Source organism: Schistocerca gregaria, chromosome X, assembly GCF_023897955.1.
Source record: "Schistocerca gregaria isolate iqSchGreg1 chromosome X, iqSchGreg1.2, whole genome shotgun sequence".
Classification (NCBI taxonomy): Eukaryota; Metazoa; Arthropoda; class Insecta; order Orthoptera; family Acrididae; genus Schistocerca; species Schistocerca gregaria.
In genome coordinates this window covers 590,476,514-590,496,781 of record NC_064931.1, presented here as the reverse complement: position 1 = coordinate 590,496,781, position 20,268 = coordinate 590,476,514, and the positions used below count along the sequence as shown (strand labels likewise).

Below are 20,268 nucleotides of genomic sequence, written 5' to 3'. Positions count from 1 at the left end.
TTGAAATTCAGATACTTCTTACTACACTTGTAGATCTACAATGTTTCTATACAGGATGTAACTGAGTTCGCTTCACAGACATTGTGGACAGGTTACACATTTTAGAGCCTACATTTACTGGACATTTTATGATCCATACTACCTCCTCCCGAAACATTGAACTCAAAAGAGTTTGCAGTATAAGAGATGTGGTTCACAGTGTCCAAGATGGTCAAGTGCTCCTAGCATTTTGATCCCATGATTACTAAATATATTTTCTTGTTTTGGTGTAAGGAACCTGTCCTCAAAGCCTGGATAGGCAATTTAGCTACACACTATATAATTAAGTCTATCAGCAAACACACAAAAAGTATTTGACTGATTGCAAAAAATGTGGATCTTATCAGCAGGGGATATTGTCTTCCATAGCACTTTTAATACTTCAGAAGAATTGGTAATTTTTAATCGCTGATAATTTTATGGTGTCTCTTTAGTCAATGAACAGTTAAAATTGAAGTGCTATACGTGCATGTGGCGTGACTGACTGAGTAAATAAATTACATTAGTTTAATCTTCAATTCTTCTTCCTAACATTTCCTGTCATAGAAAGGTAATAATTAACAGGCTTTAGGAAAGAAAAAGGTAGGCTGGAAGTGGCAATACTTTCATTCTATCTTCGTCTGCCTCACTGCAATTTTCAGTGATGTAAGCATTTCACTCAAACTCAAACAATTAAAAAACAATTCAGATTACAAATAATTATTTTTATTACAAATACAGTTTACAGAACACATTGGGTGAAACAGTTAATGAACATATATATTCAGAGCAGGATCAATACATTTAAAGAAGAATTCTGCTCCGTTACTTTAAATAATTGTTCTTTCATAAGTGATTGAGTCACTGTCAGAGTGTTAATACAACTGAGTTAATGCAACACAGAGATCACAGTGTCGGTGCTGGATTACATTTGTTACTCAGGAAAATGCTAGGAAATTCATGAAATCAGATTTATTTTGTAAAGGTGTTCTGTTTGGCCTTCCCAGCTCCTTTCGGCTGCCTTGGCAGATTTTCACTTCCAGAACTGCAGGACCTTCAATATTTTGAATCCAGTGGACAGCTTCTGCTAATTCACATTCATTTGTTGCCACTTTACCCTGAAATAAGAATTCTTCTTTAAATGGTAATTCATACATATTATAAAAAGAGGCGCATGTGCGGGTGAATTTAGTACACATATCATTACCTGCCAGGCAACAAGTGCTGTGGGGTAGGCACAAAGCCCATGTTAAAAAAAGACAATAGCATGCGAAGTAACAGCTTGTGTGGTCATACAACTGCCAAGAACATATTAAAGGGTAAAAAAGAGATACTGAATAAATGGTGTCTGCAAAATAAACTGAAAGTTGTTGCTAAAAAGAATGGTCAATAAATTATTGACAGTATCTTTCAATGACAATAATCATATAGTCAGGACTGGGTGAGCGACCTTACAAAGAATAAAAGACGTGTAGGTACTTAGGCGACATGTCAGATGAAAACAGAACTACCTATCTCATGTTAAAAATCTAAGCTGTTTTACTGACAGATACAGTACCCTATGAGGTGATGTCACTTTCTGCAAAGAATTGAAAATATAGGCCAAAAAGGATTTTGAAAGCCATTTAATCAGATATCACAGTACATTATGACATTGGGCTCATAGGTTGAGGGTGGTAACATTGACAGATGTGCTGTGCCTCACATAGGGAGAAGTCTTGCTAAGACTTACACTCCAACACAAGAAGATTGGAGCTGTTGCCATTGATCAATTTGTAAGATATAGAGGAATATAGTACTGGCTTCAGAGAGAAGTTCTGCAAAATTGTAGGTGATTATGTTGATTGCAAATTAGAAATAAATTAATGAGAGCATGGCAGAAAACATGGGAAAGAAGCAGCAGTGAGTGACATTTATAAAAGTTTCCCAGTATAGAGAAAAGATTGCTGACGGGAGATATCTGTCACTCTTGGGGAGTGCTACACTTTATGTTTGGGCATGGACCATAGTCAGTGTGCCTGAAAGGATTGAAGAAATGAAACAGTGATGTATGTGATGAGCATATAATGCATGGATATGTAACAGAAGAAGAATGGTACATGTGGTAGGATAAAAGTGTATTAAATACAGTCAGTGGTAGAGTATCATAAAAAGTGTTGAATGTGATATCTCAACAAGTTATAGCACAGAAATTGTATCTGTCAGGTAGGCACAACTATATGAAAGACAGAACACACATAATACTGCACAAGAAGAAAGAAAGCAGGAACCATTATGGTGGTTACAGAAACAGAATAGAGAATGGAATACTTTGGTGATATGGTCATGTCTAAATCACAATAGAGCTCAAATCTGAAGGCAGGGTTATCAGTGAAATTTGATACTTAGTACTGAAAGCATGTTTATTACTAACACTATTGTACACCCAGAACAGAACTGAACTCCCAGATGGAGAGTGCAGCTATTTACACAAAAAGCAAACATTCCAGAAATATACAAGCATTACAAACATAAGACATTTTGAAAAGCTTCCAGAAATGACAAATACTAAATAAGAAATAACTGCTGGTGGTCAGGTTTGATGTGGTAACTCACAGCACACCAGCCAATGGTGCTAATCACTGTGCCACACTCCATGCATCACAGCTCATGGCAGTGCTACCTCTCCTGGAGAAACAGTGCCCTGAAGTTTCAGAAGTTTGCACTGGAGATGACTACAGTACCCTGAATCTAGGTGTTGTCAATGGTTCTCTGTATGGCAGCACTGACACAGCCTTGCATTCTGGCAATATTGTCATATCCTTTTCACCATGAAGAGCATTGAAGATACCCCTCCCATCAAAGCGTTATGCTCATCGAGTGAGTCTTAGATTTCTCTGAACGAGAAGGTGCCATCAGCAATCTGCATCTCAGGACTGTAGTAGGTCTTCATACAGAAGACATAGGTGATATCTCTGTGCTTTTGTCTTCTAGATGAAGGGTCATAATACTCAGATTCATTTGTCATGAAGGATATGATAGTTCTAAAGTAGGACTTCGCTAATTTTCCTGAGAGTCCTACTTCCTGCACAGTCATAAAAATCCTTACTGTCTCTCCTGGGCTATATTTCACCAGCTGGTGCTTGTCATCACAGCACCCTTGGTCTTTCTTCAGCATCCAGGGCTCATATGTGAGCCAGTTGTCTTGATTCTTTGGTCCTTGTGATGAGGGGTTTCATGTAGTCATTCTGAGTTTCATCCGGTTGAAACAGGAACAGTCAATCCATTGTCATTTTGACTATGGAACTGTGGAGCAGGAAAAACAGGGTCACTAACATATGTCTTGCTTTGCTGTGTTGTGTGTAAGTGTCATGACAGGCAGTATTGTACCCCTATCAATCTGTCTGACATCAATGTAAATTGAGAACATATGTGCCAATGTCTTATTAAAACGTTCTGTGAGACAGTTTGTCTATGGGTGGCAGGCAGTTGTCATCCTGTGGGTGACACTGCAATGTGAAATTACCTCCAATATCAGCCTCAACTGGAAATCTTTTCCACAGTCAGAGATCATCACACAAGGTGCTCTGTGCTTCACACTGTTGTGTTCCACAAAGAAAATTTGCAATTTACAGAGCTTTGGCAGTGGGCACAGATTTGGTAACAACACAGCAAGAGAGGTAGTCAGTGCAGAGTATTATCTATTGATTCCTGTTTGTTGATTTTGGGAATCTCCCCGAGAGATTGTTTCCAATTCAGTGGTATGGCACTGATGCAGGCTGGGTTGGTACCAGATGCCATGAAGGTAACTGCAGCACATACTTCCACAGTTGGCATTCCTTAGAGTGATTCATATAGTGCCTAACAGATCAGTGGAGACCTGGCAAATGATACCTGCATCTGGTTCTGCCTAGAGTCTTCTTGAATACCAAATGATTAGATATTGGAACATTGTGGAAATACTTCAGGATAGCTGCCCATAGATGAGCTGGGTTGATGAGCAACCATTTCTGCCCCATTGGATCACAGTTCTTCTTATATAATGTTTTTTTTATTAATTGGAGTTTTCCTTCAGTCAGTTCCTCCTTTTTCAAGGCATCTGTGGTTTTCAACAGTGCTAGATTTTCCCTCTGTTTAGCAGCAATGTTATTTAATGTAGTGATGACAAACTTCATCCATGTTGCTGAGTTCTTTCATAGGACTCCTTCAAAGGCAGTCAGTATCCTTGTGTTCATCTGCTTTTGTATACTACTGTGATGACATACTGCTGAAGCCTTAGTGCCCATCTTGCCAATTGACGTGAAAAGCTCTTCAGGGTAATCAGCCAGCATAGAGAGTGGTGGTCTATCACAACAGTGAATGGTTTTCCAAATAAATAAGGCTGGAACTTGTTGATGGCCCAAACTACTGCAAGGCACTCTTTCTCAGTTGTAGTGTAGTTCATCTCATACTTGGAGAATATTCTCAAAGCATAATGAGAACATGAAACTTCCTGGCAGATTAAAACTGTGTGCTGGGCTGAGACTCGAACTCGGGACCTTTGCCTTTCACGGGCACTTGCCCATGAATGGCAAAGGGCCCGAGTTCAAGTCTCCATCTGGAACACAGTTTCAATCTCCAGGAAGTTTCGTATCAGTACACACTCTGCTGCAGAGTGAAAATCTCAGTCTGGATAATGAGAACATTTTTGCATCACCTTTCTGAATTTGCACCAGAACAGTACGTATCCCATAACAGCTAGTGTTGATGTGAAGTTCTGCCTCATCATTCTCATCATACAATGCAAAAAATGGAGATGATGTTAGCACTTCTGTAAGGAGAAGGAAAAATCTTCCTTGCACCACACTCCTGGCAAATTTCACGTCTCCCTGCAGTAGTTCAGAGTTCAGTAGTTCTTGTAAGGGATGTGCCATGGTATTGAAGTTCTTTATGGATTTGCCAGTAGTATGAGCACATTCATAGAAAACTTCCAATATGATGAAACTCCCAAAGCGTCACAAAGTCTGTGACTATTTTCTCTGGCTCAGAATGGACTCCTTTGCCATTATTTATTTATTTATTAATTTTTTGGATATAGGCAGAGGCCTGCAGTCTGAACACACTTCAACAGACTTGTCAGGTGCCTTAGAAGCTTTTCAAATGTTTTCAGAACAATGAAAACGTTATTGAGATACTAAAGACACATTGTTAATTTAAGATGTCAAATCAGATTGTTCATCATATACTCTAAAGTGGCTGGAGAGTGACACAGTCCAAACAGCACAACTTTGGACTCTTAGAGTCCAGTGACGCTAACCACAATGATATACTACATGCACCACTTCTTGCATCAATGTTATGGTTATATTGGTTTTGATCAAATAGAGTTCAACATAATTTCAAATTATTCTGCAGAATATGTAAATTTCTGCAATAGTGATATCTTAAAAAGGGCCATAACACACTAAGAAAAATTCAGATTACATTTTTCATACTCTGTGTTATAAATAGACCTGCTACATTGCTTTGGATTAGATTAGATATACTCTTGGTTCCATAGATCTATTGTCAGGAGATCCTCAAGGATGTAAAATATGTTATAAAATGAGAATACATAATAAATAAAAAACATAAAGTCCTGTGTTCTGGACCCAGAAGGATCAGTCGGGCCTGGCCAACTGCTGTGTCATCTTCTGCCAATGGTGTCATCAGATACGGAATGAAGAGGCATGTGGTCAATGCACTGCTCTCCCAGTCATTGCCATGTTTCTTGACCCTGGAACCGGTACTATTTGGTCAAGTAGCTCCTCAGTTGGTGTCATGAGTCTGAGTGCACCCTGTACCACCTCCTACCAAAGAAAATTCCCTGGCAGGACCAGGAAATGGACCTTGGCTCCTCACATGGCAGTTAGCTGCACTGACCACTCAGTTATGGAAGGAGGTAAGAATACAGAATGAATATTTACAAGAAAAAAGGAGTTAGGTTACTGCTTCTTGCACAGGTCCTACATAAAATGGTTCTTATGAAAGTGAAAGAAGTCAGAAGATATTAAATGTGTTTAACTGTTCGTTAATGCATGGTCTTATGGTTATATGACAGAATAAAATCCTCTCAAGCTTCCAACGTCATCAAATGGTTATGTACCCATCAACTTTCCACCAAGTATGCTGTGGCCATCATCAAGTGGTAATTGACTGCCACGTGCTTGCTGGGCTCATATTTATGTAGCTATGGTACCGGCTGAGACATCATGGGTACTTAGTCCACAGCTGTATAGCAATTTTTTCATCCTATGTCTGCCGTGCTCACAATAACTTCACAATAAACGAATTCTACAATGTACTAAGCTGCAAGCTGCCATTTTGTTGAAGATATTAGATATTTTGAGCTCTATAGCTTCTTTTATTCACTAACCATATGACAGTCAGTTACTATTTGGCCACTGCAGAGCATTTCACCAAACCTCACAGATATATGACGACTCGATAGAGTATGAGGTCTGAGAACATTTAGTCTGCTTTCACAGTATTTCAGAGTGCAGTGATCAACAGAATTTCACAGAAATCTGACTAAGGTAGGTGTTAGCGAATGAGACACACATGGAAAATGAAAATAATTCAGCAAAGAAGATCACAAAACTTGGGAAAAGAGTGAATCAGTTAAAGTACTTTAGCTTTATGGTGCAACATACAGGTGAACAACTGCTCCTATTGCTGTGTAGAATCTGGAATCTAATAGCAGTTTCAAGAGCACAGAACTATCACTTTACACTGAAAACATGTATATTGAGCATACAAAGAAGTTGCGGTTACACACTCTTGACCAAGGATCTAGAAAAACCTCATGAAATCTGTAGTGTCTTGCTTTGTTGTATTGCATTCAAATATCACAACAGATAGTATTATATCCCAGGCTTTCATATGTCATTAACATACATAAGGATATGACTGTTAGCCTCTTATTAAAATGTTATAGGAGGACATTTGCCTGTGGATGGTAGGCAATTGTTATCCTGTGGACGATGTTGCATCATGAAATAACTTCTGATGCCAGGCATGACTGAAACAATTTTTCATGTTCAGAGATCAATAAGCATGGTGCTATATGCTTCAAAATTATGTCTTCTGCAAAAAACCAGTCAATCTCCAAAACTGTGGCAGTTTGTACAGCCTTGGTGACAGTCTATAGGGTACAGTAATCAGTGCATGCTGTTATCCATTTATTCCCATTGTTGACTTGAGAAACCAACTCAAGAACCAATTTTAATCTTGTGTAATGGAGAAACTGCAGGAGAGATTGATGCCACGTGTCTTGGAGCATAGGCATAGGCTTATGTTGTTGACATTCCCTATAGTGACTTACATAATGCCTGGCAGATCTGTAGAAACCTGGCTAATCATACCTGCTCCTGATTGGGTCAGTCATATCCACAAACCCCTGATGATCTGAGGATAGAGCATCATGAAAATAGAAAATACTTCAATGTGGCTGGCTGTAAATGTTCTGCAGTGCCAAGCAACAATTTCTGTCCCAATGGGTCGTAATTCCTTTTATACAATGTTCCATCTATTAATCTGAATTCTCCTTCAATAAGTTAATCCTCCTCTACGGCCTCCATTTTGTTCAGTAATGTCTGATCTTCCCTTTTTTCAATTTCAGTCTCAATTAGTGCAGTGGTGATTGGGATATCACCAGTGCTATAATGCTGCTCCAGTGGATCCAAGGAAAGATAGTTGGCATCCTCGGCATCACTCTCCATATCTGTATATTACTTCAGTGCTGTATTTCTGAATCTTCAGTGTCCACCTTGCCAGTCATCTTGATGAATTCTTAATTCTTATCAGTCAGCTCAAAAAATAGTGGTCATTCACAATAGCAAAAAGCCTGCCATATTAATACGGTAATAATATACTGATTGTCCAAACAACTCCAAGACACCCTTCCTCAGACATAGAGTAATTACAACTGCACATATTCCACAACCACTAGCATCAGTGTGTAGTTCTGTCTTGGAATTATTGTCAAAAAGTGCTGAGACTGGTAAAGATGTCAGTGGCTCCTTAACAATAAAAATGAACTCTCTTGCTCCTTGCTCCAAGAAAATTTGGCATCTCAATACAGCAGTTCTTATGTTGATCATGCCTTGAAACTGAAATCTTTTAAGAAACATCTGTAGTAGAAAGACATTCTGAGATAGTGTTTTAGGCTATGACTGTGCCAAAAAGCTAGAAAATCAGTTATTGCTCTTACTTTTCCTGGATCAGAACAAAATCTGTATGTTTTAACTAGGTACCCCAAGATTTTTGTTTCTTGGGTGCCACAGATACATTTTATTTTATTTTTATGAAGACTTATATCATGAACACACTTCTGCACTGTTGTCTAGCAGTTTAGACGTTCTGAAAATGTCTTTGAGAAAACAACAGTTTTATCCATCTGCCAAGCATAGATCATCCATATAAAATGTCAAATAAGATTGTTTATTTGTGCACTAGATGTGACTGGAGAATTTCCTGGACCAGACAACATAACTTTGAACTCACAGAGATCATCTGGTGATATGAAAGCAATCTTATCCTAGTAAGCCTTGTCAACCTTGAGACCATATATCATTTTTGGCGATTTTGTTGAGCCACCAATAACGACACAGAAATGCCATGTGACATCTTTCTTCTTCACAAGGACTACAGGGAAGACCAAGAAACTCTGTAATGAATGATGTCATCTTGCAGCATCTTCTCCACTTCATTCTGAAGTACCTGTTGTCCAGCTGGAGACACATTATATGCATGCTGATAGATGGTGTGATCCCAAGTATTGATACAATATACACTCCTGGAAATGGAAAAAAGAACACATTGTCACCGGTGTGTCAGACCCACCATACTTGCTCCGGACACTGCGAGAGGGCTGTACAAGCAATGATCACACGCATGGCACAGCGGACACACCAGGAACCGCGGTGTTGGCCGTCGAATGGCGCTAGCTGCGCAGCATTTGTGCACCGCCGCCGTCAGTGTCAGCCAGTTTGCCGTGGCATACGGAGCTCCCTCTCAGTCTTTAACACTGGTAGCATGCCGCGACAGCGTAGACATGAACCGTATGTGCAGCTGACGGACTTTGAGTGAGGGCGTATAGTGGGCATGTGGGAGGCCGGGTGGACATACCGCCGAATTGCTCAACACGTGGGGCGTGAGGTCTCCACAGTACATCGATGTTGTCGCCAGTGGTCGGCGGAAGGTGCACGTGCCCGTCGACCTGGGACCGGACCGCAGCGACGCACGGATGCACGCTAAGACCGTAGGATCCTACGCAGTGCCGTAGGGGACCGCACCGCCACTTCCCAGCAAATTAGGGACACTGTTGCTCCTGGGGTATTGGCGAGGACCATTCGCAACCGTCTCCATGAAGCTGGGCTACGGTCCCGCACATCGTTAGGCCGTCTTCCGCTCACGCCCCAACATCGTGCAGCCCGCCTCCAGTGGTGTCGCGACAGGCGTGAATGGAGGGACGAATGGAGACGTGTCGTCTTCAGCGATGAGAGTCGCTTCTGCCTTGGTGCCAATGATGGTCGTATGCGTGTTTGGCGCCGTGCAGGTGAGCGCCACAATCAGGACTGCATACGACCGAGGCACACAGGGCCAACACCCGGCATCATGGTGTGGGGAGCGATCTCCTACACTGGCCGTACACCTCTGGTGATTGTCGAGAGGACACTGAATAGTGCATGGTACATCCAAATCGTCATCGAACCCATCGTTCTACCATTCCTAGACCGGCACAGGAACTTGCTGTTCCAACAGGACAATGCACGTCCGCATGTATCCCGTGCCACCCAACGTGCTCTAGAAGGTGTAAGTCAACTATCCTGGCCAGCAATGTCTCCGGATCTGTCCCCCATTGAGCATGTTTGGGACTGGATGAAGCGTCGTCCCACGCGATCTGCACGTCCAGCACGAACGCTGGTCCAACTGAGGCGCCAGGTGGAAATGGCATGGCAAGCCGTTCCACAGGACTACATCCAGCATCTCTACGATCGTCTCCATGGGAGAATAGCAGCCTGCATTGCTGCGAAAGGTGGATATACACTGTACTAGTGCCGACATTGTGCATGCTCTGTTGCCTGTGTCTATGTGCCTGTGGTTCTGTCAGTGTGATCATGTGATGTATCTGACCCCAGGAATGTGTCAATAAAGTTTCCCCTTCCTGAGACCATGAATTCACGGTGTTCTTATTTCAATTTCCAGGAGTGTACATGCCTCTTCATTCCGTATCTAATGACACCATTGGCAGAGGATGACACAGCAGTTGACCAGGCCCGACTGATCCTTCTGGGTCCAGAACACAGAACTTTATGTTTTTTATTCTCATTTTATCACATATTTTACATCCTTGAGGATCTCCTGACAATAGATCTATGGAACCAAGAGTATATCTAATCTAATCCAAAGCAGTGTAGCAGGTCTATTTATAACACAGAGTATGAAAAATGTAATCTGAATTTTGCTTAGTGTGTTATCGCCCTTTTTAAGATATCACTATTGCAGAAATTTACATATTCTGCAGAATAATTTGAAATTATGTTTAACTCTATTTGATCAAAACCAACATAACCATAACATTGATGCAAGAAGTGGTGCACGTAGTATGACATTGTGGTTAGCATCACTGGACTCTAAGAGTCATAGAGATATAAGCTAGATGAGTTCTACAACATATTCATGAACATTTTGAACAGCTATAGAACATCACCATGATTAACACAGCCAGAGGGGTAACCAAGCATTCAGTATCGATCATTGACCATATACTAATCGACTTGGAGAAAGAAAGTTGTGATGTTGTAGATAACTTTGACCTTTTAGATCATTCTAGTCAGTTCTTAAACATGGCTGTAAAAAACAAAACCAAAATACTCATATATAGAAGTATTTTCTTGGAGCCAAAAAGGGTTGAATTTTCCATGAAAATGAAGAGTGAAACATTGAAAAAGCTGTACACAGAGACTCATATGGATTGGAAGTTTTAAAAGTTTATATTGATATTTAAATTCAAATTTGAAGAAGGGTTCCCAAAAGCACTAAGAGCCATTAAAGCACAAAACAAGAGCAACTGGGGAGACCAATGGGATAATCCTCTGTAACCATCAAGCATCTTGGAAGCAAAAATCAACAATAATGAGCCTGAATTTAAAAAAATAACATGCAAAAACATACACTAGTCTAGAGAAGTTTTACTAATAGCAAAAAGGTCTCAAAATGGAAAATTTATAGAAGACAGAAAATAAAATAAAAGCAGCCTGTAATGTACCAAAACAGGAGACCAGTGCTTGATTTGTGATGGTACACTGTACCTCTGACGAAAAAACGCATTAAAGCACCATTTTAAGATGTTTAAAAAAAAAAAAAAAAAAACACCCTCTGAAAGGCCACAGTACCAGAAACTCTTTTCTTCTATTTTTTTTCTTTCTTTTTTTTCTTTTTACACGGCAGGTAAACACACAATTTCAGCACAATACATGATTCCAAAAAACTAAAGAACTTTGCAAATCAATATTTCAGCACCATACCTACCAAGATACCAGGGGTGTTTGAAAATTCCATGCAAAGTCCCAGAGATGGAACCACCAGCACATATTGAGGTCATGTTTAGTTAGTAGCATCTTTGGAAAGAATACACACCAAGTTTCAGCCATATTGGTCTATTTCTTTGTGTTTGGCATTCGTGTGAATCAATGAAGTCGAGTGATTGTCAAAAAATGGACAAAAAAGAATTTCGTGTGGTGATTAAACATTACTTTATGAAAGACAAAACACCTCAGGAGACTAAAGAGAAGCTTGATAAACATTACAGTGACTCTGCACCTTCGATTAGAACAGTTTATAAGTGGTTTCAAAATTTTTGGAGTGGCCATATTGGAACAAGTGATGCTGAATGTTCCGGATGCCCTGTGGAGGTTACGACTCCAGAAATCATTGATAAAATCCATGATATGGTGATGGATGACAGAAGAGTTAAGATGCGTGAGATTGCTAGTGCTGTGGGCATCTCAAATGAATGGGTACATCAAATTTTGCATAAACATTTGGACATGCGAAAGCTATCTGCAAGATGGGTTCTGCTATTGCTCACACTTGACCAAAAATGGAATTGCGTGAAGTGTTGCAAGGATTTTTTGCAGCTGTTCAAGAAGAATCTGCAGGACTTTAAGTGTCATTTCATCACTGTGGATGAAACATGGATACTTTACTATACTCCTGAGACCAAACAACAATCTAAACAATGGGTTAACATGGGAGAATCTGCGCCAAAAAAGGCGAAGACCATCCCTTCGGCCGGAAAGGTTATGACGACTGTCTTTTGGGATCTGCAAGGAATAATCCTCATTGACTATCTAGAAAAGGGCAAAATTATTACAGGTGCATATTATTCATTGTTATTGGACTGTTTGAAAACCGAGCTGCAAGAAAAACACTGGCGATTGGACCCCAAAAATGTCCCTTTCCATCACGACACTGCACCAGCACACATCACAGCAGTTGCGGTCACAAAATTAATGGAAATAGGATTCCAACTCGTTTCACATCCCCCCTATTCTCCAGACTTGGCTCCCTTGGACTTCTCTTTGTTCCCCAATTTGAATAAATGGCTGGCGGGATGAAGATTTTATTCAAACGAGGAGGTGATTGCAGCAACTAATAGCTATTTTGCAGACTTGGACAATTCCTATTATTTGGAAAGGATCAACAAATTTTAAGAGCATTGGATAAAGTTTATAAGTCTAAAAGGCGACTATGTTGAAAAATAAAAAAAGGTTTACCCCAAACACGTTAGTAGTTTTTATTTTTGCACGGACTTTTCAAATGCCCCTCATATAAAATTGGTGCATAAGTTCATAGCATTTTTCCATAAGTTTAATAAACACAACAGATACATGTGACAGAGACTTTAGTCATCAATAACATATTCTCCTTCACTTCTACAACAGTCTGGCAACACTAGAGTAACTTTTCAATTCTGTGACTGTAGAAAACATGTGGTTTTGAAGCAAAGAACTCATCAAGCCATGTTTTAGCACATTTTCATCTTGGAAGAAAGTTCCTTGAAGGTTGTTCAATTCTGTAACATTGGTGTGGAATGACTTTCCAACCTGATTCCTGTACAGTGTTTTTTTTTTTTTTTCCAGTTTAGCAGAATGTGGGTGGGTATAATTGTGGAGTAGCATCATTTCACGCAGTCTTCCCAATTGTCGTTCTTTAATTGTGTCTGTAGCACATCTCAGTTGTAGGCAATAAATATCAGCAATGATGTTAACAACTTGGGGAAGCAATTCGTAGGACACCACGTGGTCACTATTCCACCAGATGTGTAAAATTGTCTTTTGTAGATGTCTGCAGGTCTTTGTGTGGGGAGTTGCTGCCTTGTTTGGCATCAACCAGCCCTATCTTTTTCTCATGGCACCATTTCTTGTCACCAATAACAATACGGGATAGCAATAGTCTGTTGTTCATGAGCCAAATGATGATGAGCAAGTAGAGATGTACATATGGGCACCTGATGATTTTTGTGGCTTTGGCTTAGTCATGCAGTACCCATACATCCAATTTGTGAACCTTCCCCATTGCATGCAACTGTTGCGCAATGGTGGAATCATCACAGTTCATCACGTTTGTCAGTTCTCAAGCACGCATCCATGGATCATTGTGGATTAATGCATTTAAACCACTCTCATCAAATCCTGAAGGCCTCCCTGAGTGTGGAGAGCCACTAATGTCAAAATGATCCTCCTTAATGAGAAAACCATTTTCTTGCTGTGCTCTATCAAATGGCATCATTCCCATACATGATACAAATGTTTCTGGCTGCCTCTGCTGCTATCACCCCTCTATTTAATTCAAACAGAAGAATATGTTGGAAATGTTCTGATTTCTCCACTTTGCTCTTCATTTTCTAGTGTCCACAGCTCCATTCACTGTCCTCAGATGACAAAATGACAACATGTAAATTCAAATAACAACAGTGAACTACAAATAAAAAATGACAATTGATAAAGATACTCATACCAACTAGAATACCAACATTCAAAACAAAAATGCTATGAACTTATGCACCAATGTAATACAACAGAAGTTTAACAAAATACAGATTGCACAAACACTGAAATATGTTCCAAACACAAAGATGCTGAAACCCACCACTGCAGAAGAACTAAGCAATATTATTCAGAACCTAAAAAATAAAATCTCCACAGTATAGATGAAGTGCATGTGTGCTTGCTGAAGACTGTATAGACAGTATCAAAGACCCCTTAGCACATATTGTAGTACATGGACGATTTGCCACAGGCTGCTTCCTAGAGACACTAGAGTATGCGACGGTCCTGTTGCTGTATAAGAAAGATGGCCCTTAAAATATAGAAATGTATAGGCCTATCTCTTTACTGTCATCAATTTCAAAAGTAATAGAAACCACAATGAAGGTTAGACTCATGAGATACCTAACAAAGTACAATCTTCTGTGTAAAGAACACATTGGTTTGAGGCGTAGTAAATGCACACAATCAGCTATAGCTCATTAAAAAAAATGTTGTTATGGAAACACTAGACAAGGAAAACCATGTAACAGGCTTGCTTGACTTTAGCAAAGCCTGTGATACAGCAGACCACACAATCCTGTTAAATAAACTGGATTCTCAAGATATAGGGTGGATAGCAAAAAAGTGATTTTGTTCATACCTGGAAAACAGAGTGCAATGGGTAGATATCTCTCAAACAAACTCCAACTATATCATAAAACACCTTTCTAAGTTAGATATGTTAATACTGAAGTTCCCCAAGGAAGTGCACTTGGCCTAATGCTCTTCTTGATATACACACTTAAAAGGAATTATCTGAGTGGGGCAGAAATCAATTGATGTGATATACATGTACAGCCAAATGAATAATTGCAGTTTCAGAAAAAGTGAATTATTTATCCAAAAGAAAGAACTTCAAAAACTGAGCAAGACAATAAGACATTCGACCATCTCTGTCTCTCACACAAGCAGTTGTTCAACATGGCAAAATTCTGTCCAATTGGTACCTTAGATTATCAAAATCCCAAGCTAGTTGGAGAACCCTGCACATAGTGCTCAAAATGTTCTCATTTGGAAAGGGACCTGGCTACCTTGCTGGCCAAGGTATGGTTTGGCAAGAATAAAGACAAGCAGTAGGAACTCTTGCCATGTGTGGGTAGCCACTATTCTGCTGAAATGTAACCCCAAGATGGTTTTTCATGAAGGGCAACAAAACAGGGTGTAGAATATCATTGACATATGGCTGTGATGTAATAGTGCTGCAGATGACAATCAAATGGGACTACCTATGAAAAGAAATGACACCTCAGAACATCACTCTGGGTTACCGGGCTGTATGGTGGGTGACAGTCAGGTTGGTATCCTCTAGCTGCTTGGGGCATCTCCAGACATGTGTTTTCTGGTCATCATGGCTTGTTTTGAAGTGAGACTCTTCTCTGAAGACAATTCTACTCCAGTTAGTGAAATTCCAGTCCCCAATGACCAACCAGGACATGTCTGCAGACACCCCAAACAGCAGTGGGATACCAACCTGACTGTCATCTGCTATACGGACTGGCAACCAGGAGTGATGGGCTGGGGTGCCATTTCATTTTATAGCAGGATTCCTCTGGTTGCCATCTGTGGCACCCTTACAGCACAGCAGTATGTCAATCTTATTCTATGCCCATTTTGTTGCTCTTCATGGCAAACCCTCCTGGGCTTACATTTCAGCAAGATAATAGCTATTCACACATGGTGAGAGTTTCTGCTGCTTATCTTCATGCTTGCCAAACTCTATCTTGACTAACAAGATTGCCAGATCTCTTCACAATTGAAAATGTTTGGAGCATTATGGGTGGGGTCCTCCAACCAGCTCACTCTTTTGACAATCTAACATGCCAATTGGACAGAATTTGGTATGATATTTCTCAAGAGGACATCCAACAACTATATGAATCAGTGCCAAACCAGATAACTGCTTGCATCAAGGCCAGAGGTGGACCAACACATTACTGACTTGCTCAGTTTGTGAGGATCTTTATCTTGAATAAATCATCCAATTTTTCTGAAACAGTGATAATTTGTTTGTCTGTACATGTATGTCACATCCACTAATTTCCATCCAATTTGGGTAATTCTTTCATGGTGTATGTTTTTTCATTTTATTTATTTATTTATTTTTCTTTTTTCTTTTCTCTTTTTTTCCTTCCTTGGAGCGTATGTCAATGATTTTCCCCAGAGTGTCAGACACAGTGAACACTATTCTTTGCTGATGACAGTAACATTACATTATAATCAGTGATGCTTCACCAAGTATACTAAATGACAAAGCTGAAGAAGCACTGTTGCATGTATGCAGGTGGGTAGGCAACAACAAATTAACCTTGAATGTAAAAACCCCAACAACATTAGCTTCCACATATGCAGAAAATCCAAAAATAACTCTTTAAAAGTGTAAGATGAGCTCACACAATGTGTATGAAAAACATTTCTATGGATGCATGCTGACACACAGTTAAAGTGGACTGAGCATATAAGTGCCCTTGTGAAGCAACTTCAGGTAACTTAAGCATGTTTTTGTGCTTAGAGTAATAAATTCTGTATGTAGTAGCTTATGAACCAGAACAACATATTTTGCATATGTTCATTCTGTAATTAGTTATGTAATAATGTTCTGGAGAACAAATGAGCAGAATCTACAAACCATCTTTAAGCTACAAAAAAGGCTCTACCAGTTATGACAAAAAATTGCAAGACAACTCACTGCACTGAGTTGTTTAAACCTATGGGAACCATGACTGTACCCTGTAAATACATCTACATCTATACTCTGCAAATCATCATGAGGCGCATGGCAGAGGGTGAATCCTACTGTACCAGTCGTTAGGGTTTTCCCCATTCCATTGATGTAGGTAGCATGGGAAGAGTGATTGTTTGAATGTCTCTGTGCACGCAGTAATTATTCTAATTTTATCATCATGATTCCTATGTGAGCAATGTGTAAGGGAGTGTAGCACATCCCTAGAATCATCTTTTAAACCCGGTTCTTGAAACTTCATTAATAGACTTTTTCAGGATAGTTTATGTCTATCTTCAAAAGTCTACCAGTTCATTTTCTTCAGTGACATCCTCCAATGGACCAAAAAAATCTGTGACTATTCAAGCTGCCCTTCTTTGTATGTGTTCAATATCCACTGTGAGTCCAATTTGGTATGTGTTTCACACACTTGAGCAATATCCTAGAACTGGTAGCATGAGTGATGTGTAAACAATCTCCTTTGTAGACTGACTGTACTTCCCCATTATTCTAGCAATAAGCTGAAGTCTACCACCTGCTTTACCCAGGACTGAGCCTATGTGATCATTCCATTTCATATACTATGAGGCGTTGCACCCAGGTATTTGTATGAGTTAGCCAATTCCAACAGTTTACTCACTGATATTACAGTCATAGAGTACCACATTTTTTCATTTTGTGACATGCACAGTTTTACATTTATGAACATTTAAAGCAAGTTGCAAAGCTTTGCACCACTTTGAAATCTCACAAAGAGCTGACTGAATATTTGTCCAGCTTCTCTCGGATAGTGTTTCATTATAGATAACTGCATAATCTGCAAAAAGTCTGAGGTTACTATTAATATTGTCTGCAAGGTCATTAAAATACTCATGAACAGCAAGGGTCCCCAAGTACTTTCCTGGGCCACACCTGAAGTTACTTATACATCTGATGATGACTCTCCATCCAAGATAACATGCTGCATCCTCTCTACCAACAACTCATAAATTCAGTCATAAATTTTGCTTACTACAACATATGATCACACTTTTGAACTTTTGACAATAAGCATAGGTATGCTATGGAGTGAAATACTTCTCAGAAACCGAGAAATACTGCATCTACCTGACTGCCTTAATCGAAAACTTTCAGTATGTCATGTGAGAAAAGTGCAAGTTCAGTTTTTCATGATTAATGTTTTCACAATCCATGCTGCTTGGCATTGAGGAGGTCATTCTGTTCAAGTTACATCATTGTATTCTACAACAAATTGATGTCAAGGATATTGGACAGTAGTTTTGTGGATCACTTCTACTACCCTTCTTGTAGGAAGGAGTGAGCTGTGCTTTTTTGCAAGAACTGGGCACAGTTTTTTGTTTGATGGCTCTATGATTTTTTAAAATTTATTTACATATCAAGTTTCGTGGGACCAAATTATGGAGCAAATCTCCAAGGTCATGGAACATGTCAGTACATGATATTACAACATAAAAGTAATAACAGATAAAAATAAATGTTTATGAACCCAAAAAAAGTCAATCCATAAGTTTAAGTAAACAAAATCAACAATATAATAAAAATCAGCTTAATGTTTCAAGGAACTCCTTGACAGAATAGAAGCAGTGACACATGAGGAAATTCTTCAGTGTTGGTTTGAAAGCACATAGATTACTACTAAGATTTTTGAGTTTGAGTGGTAGCTTATTGAAAATGGATGCAGCAGTATACTGCACACCTTTCTGCACAAGAGTTAAGGAAGTCCGATCCAAATGCAGGTTTGATTTCTGCCAAGTATTAACAGAGTGAAAGCTCCTTATTCTTGGCAATAAGCTGATATTGTTAACAAGAAATGGCACTAAGGAATATATATATATATATATATATATATATATATATATATATATATTTTGAGAGGCCAATGTCAAAATACCCAGACTCATGAACAGGGGTCGACAAGAGGTTCGTGAACTTGCACCACTTATTGCCCGAACTGCCAAAAATATCCTTTTAGAATGGGAAGAGTTACCCCAAAATATAATACCATATTACGTAAGCGAATGAAAACAAGCAAAAGAGACTAATTTCAATGTCGAACAAACACTCACTTCTGATACCGTTCAAGTAGTAAAAATGACAGTATTAAGTCTTTGAACAAGATCCTGAACTTGGACTTTCCACAACAGCTTATTATCTATCTGAATGCCTAGAAATTTGAACTGCTCAGTTTCACTAATCATATGCCCTTTCTGTAAAATTAAAACATTACGTTTAGTTGTATTGTGTGTTAGAAACTGCAAAAACTGAGTCTTACTGTGATTTAGCAGTACACTACTGGCCATTAAAATTGCTACACCAAGAAGTAATGCAGATGATAAACAGGTAGTCACTGGACAAATATATTATACTAGAACTGACATGAGATTACATTTTTACGCAATTTGGGTGCATAGATCCTGAGAAATCAGTACCAAGAAGAACCACCTCTGGCTGTAATAACGGCCTTGACACACCTGGGCATTGGGTGAAACAGAGCTTGGATGGCGTGTACAGGTACAGCTGCCCATGCAGCTTCAACACGATACCACAGTTCATTAAGAGTAGTGACTGGCATATTGTGATGAGCCAGTTGCTCGGCCACCATTGACCAGATGTTTTCAAATGGTGAGAGATCTGGAGAATGTGCTGGCCAGGGCAGCAGTCGAACATTTTCTGTATTCAGAAAGGCCCGTACAGGACATGCATTATCCTGCTGAAATGTGGGGTTTCACAGGGATCGAATGAGGGGTAGAGCCATGGGTCATAAAACATCTAAAATGTAACGTCCACTGCTCAAAGTGCCGTCAATGCAAACAAGAGTTGACCGAAACGTGTAACCAATGGTACCGCATACCATCATGCCAGGTGATACGCCAGTATGGAGATGATGAATACATGCTTCCAATGTCCATTCACCGTGATGTCGCCAAACATGGATGCGACTATCATGATGCTGTAAACAGAACCTGGATTCATCCGAAAAACTGACGTTTTGCCATTAGTGCACCCAGGCTCGTCGTTGAGTACACCATCACATGCACTCCTGTCTGTGATGTAGCATCAAGGGTAACCGCAGCCATGGTCTCTGAGCTGATAGCCCATGCTGCTGCAAATGTCGTCGAACAGTTCGTGCAGATGGTTGTTGTCTTGCAGACGTCCCCATCTGTTGACTCAGGGATCGAGACGTGGCTGTACGATCTGTTACAGCCATGTGGATAAGATGCCTGTCATCTCAACTGATAGTGATACAAGGCCATTGGGATCCAGCATGGCGTTAAGTCGGAAACATGATAGTATGCATTTCTCCTCCTTACACGAGGCATCACAACAGTGTTTCACTAGGCAACTCCGGTCAACTGCTGTTTGTGTATGAGAAATCAGTTGGAAACTTTCCTCATGTCAGCACGTTGTAGGTGTCGC

At 39.8% G+C, this 20,268-nt stretch overlaps 1 protein-coding gene across 3 annotated transcripts in view; it reads right to left on the bottom strand.

Annotated features, from left to right (window-relative positions):
- Positions 1-722: 722 nt before the first annotated feature.
- Positions 723-20,268, bottom strand: part of LOC126298672 (phosphonopyruvate decarboxylase-like) — a 103,289-nt gene continuing 83,743 nt past the window's right edge. For all 3 annotated transcript variants that reach the window (XM_049990102.1, XM_049990104.1, XM_049990103.1), the window contains exon 9: positions 723-1,136. In XM_049990102.1, coding sequence (XP_049846059.1) covers positions 957-1,136 — 180 coding nt within the window. In that variant the 3' untranslated portion in view covers positions 723-956. The remainder of the gene's footprint in view (positions 1,137-20,268) is intronic.